General features: G+C 40.0%; 1 protein-coding gene across 1 annotated transcript; it reads left to right on the top strand.

Moving 5' to 3' along the window:
* The first annotated feature begins 698 nt into the window (after nucleotides 1–698).
* Nucleotides 699–1,000, top strand: LOC119617930 (histone H3-like). The gene has a single exon (XM_037981136.1). It carries the CDS (start codon nucleotides 701–703, stop codon nucleotides 998–1,000), a length of 300 nt encoding a protein of 99 aa, XP_037837064.1. The 5' UTR covers nucleotides 699–700.
* Nucleotides 1,001–2,465: the final 1,465 nt, after the last annotated feature.

Raw genomic sequence — 2,465 nt, 5'->3', positions numbered from 1 at the left:
AGTGCAGATACAGTTGTGTAATTCAGTATATGGACACATGGTGCTGTAAATTAACCTGTTTCTTTATCATTAATGTTTATGTAGTCATTTTCAGTTTCTCAAACCAAGACAAGGAACCAGACAAATTTCAGCAGTGGGGGCATGCTAGACAAGTGACAGACAACTAAGTGGTCATTGGAGTGACCATTTCATTGACTACGGGCCTGAGAGAATGAAAGAGCTGTTGTTTACCTTTTAAATCAAAATAACATTTGTAAAAAGTTTAAGTTAGACAAAAGAGTTTGAGACTGACACTTAAAGTCTCAAAGAATGGTAATGCTCTTGATAAATGTCCATTGTAGACAAATATATAAAGTACCTAATTACTTAAAGTACAGTTATTTTCTGGTCTTCTAGAATTGTGCCGCTAAAGGTGGCTGCATGTTGGAGTAGCTCTATTACATTCATTCTGAGATATTGCTTTTGAAAATTTTGTTCCTCTTTTTTTCTTCATGTAAATCACTTTTTTGGATGATTATTTCCTCTGGTATTGAATGCTGTGCAGCTGGAAGCATTTTTACTGAAACCTTTTTGCTTTTGGACTTTTTGTTATGATGCGTAACCATAACAACAAGGTGGCTTTTTTTTTCCACAATCGGGAGCAGTTGATTAACATCTTTTACTCTTCAGTGTTAAACACAAAGAACCCTGAAGTCCAGTCATGGCCAGAACCAAGCAGACTGCCTGTAAATCCACTGGAGGTAAAGCTCCCAGGAAGCAGCTCGCTACCAAAGCTGCCCGCAGGAACACGCCAGCCACTGGTGGAGTGAAGAAGCCTCACCTCTATAGGCCCGGTACCGTGGCTCTCAGGGAAATCCACCACTACCAGAAGTCCATCGAGCTCCTCATCTGGAAGTTGCCCTCCCAGCGCCTGGTCTGGAAGATCACCCAGGACTTCAAGACCAACCTGTGTTTCCAGAGCTCCGCCATCATGGCTCTGCAGGAGGCCAGCGAAGCTTAGGACTGAGGACACATCAGGACAGACCGCTACGAGAGATAGTTCCTGCCTCCAGTAATCATCATCTACAACAACTCTTTAACAAAACCAGGATTATGAGCTACAACAACATTTAATTTCCGTTTGGGATAAATAAAGTATTTTTGAATTGAATTGAATTGAATGGTTAGAGTACTTGGTTAGTTTAACACAGTTGTGGTAAAGAACTGGGTTGGCATTTTGCCCCTGATAATGCTTAAGCAGGCTTGTTTGGAGGCTCATTTCAGAAGATTCTTACCTTCTGTATTCACATTTTGTTTGACATATGTTTATTTAAATATTTAGTTTTGACTGATAAAAACATAAAGCCTACACAAGGCATTAACAATGTGTCTTCAGTACAGAGTGATACACAAAGCTTGTCATAAGATGGTTACCAAAAATCTTGGTTAGTGCCATCACTGGCCATTCCAGTGTGTCTCAGTTTCAGTGGCTCACATGGCTTGAGTAATCTGACCATGTAGTTTTAGTATCTGATCTGTTTGTTTAAACTGTTGCCACACAAAACAATTTATTTTGCACAAAACCTTTCATATAATGTATCATTTTGTAATCAACTAAATTCAAGTTTTCATAAAGTAGATGGAATATATAAAACAGAAAACTATTAAGTACAATTCCACAATGCACTCAGTGCACTCCTGTTTCTCCAGATAACACATGCACATACGTAAGTGAGGGTGCACGTGCGTGAACGTGTGTGCGTGTGTGTGGTAAGAATTCTCTAGGAGTAAATAGAAATTGTAGAGCAGTGTGTGTGTGTTTGTGCCCTGGAGGTATAGGATGTATTCTGCAGCTGTTGACTACATGTGCTCACTGTTTGTGTGTAACAGTCATAAGGCAGTTGATGAATGTCTGTTGTCATCTCAAGGTAGCAGTTAAATGGCTTAACTGGCAAAGTGTCTATCATTCTTCAACAAGCACCAGCTGACATGCCTTTACTGAGACTCAGACTCACATTTCTGTGTTTCAGATAAAAGTCTGAGCACTGAGCAGCAGAGGTGATAGACTGCAAGGTATGTGGTATTGTCCTGACTTTATCTTCTGTTGAAATTTGTACAGTCTAGTTTGAATAATAATGAAAAAATTAATAGAAGTAAAGAAAGTTTGTGTGTGTGTGATGAGAAATAGGCTACTGGAAAAAGTACAAGGGCAGGAATCCTACTACATGATCAAGCGTAGAGAGGGGCTATATGGGAAAGATGGGGGAACTATGGAAACATAGATACCCATCATCCAAATTGACAACAAAACAACTTCGAACCCATTGTTCCAGCCTTTGAGAACAAAACCTGCTATCATACCTAGAGACTGATGATATACAACAACCATGCTACTGCAAGGGGGAGCCAGGAAGACAGGTCAGGGGGAGATACTATCATCACCACCATACAAGTGTGGGTACCAAGCCCATACAGTTTTTCTCAGT

The sequence above is a fragment of the Kryptolebias marmoratus genome, linkage group LG18, assembly GCF_001649575.2.
Source record: "Kryptolebias marmoratus isolate JLee-2015 linkage group LG18, ASM164957v2, whole genome shotgun sequence".
NCBI classification, from domain to species: Eukaryota; Metazoa; Chordata; class Actinopteri; order Cyprinodontiformes; family Rivulidae; genus Kryptolebias; species Kryptolebias marmoratus.
This window is presented reverse-complemented; position numbering and strand designations above follow the sequence as displayed.

Bases quoted from the DNA above. Each gene is read 5' to 3' on its own strand.
- LOC119617930 (XM_037981136.1), top strand. From the start codon at position 701: ATGGCCAGAACCAAGCAGACTGCCTGTAAATCCACTGGAGGTAAAGCT.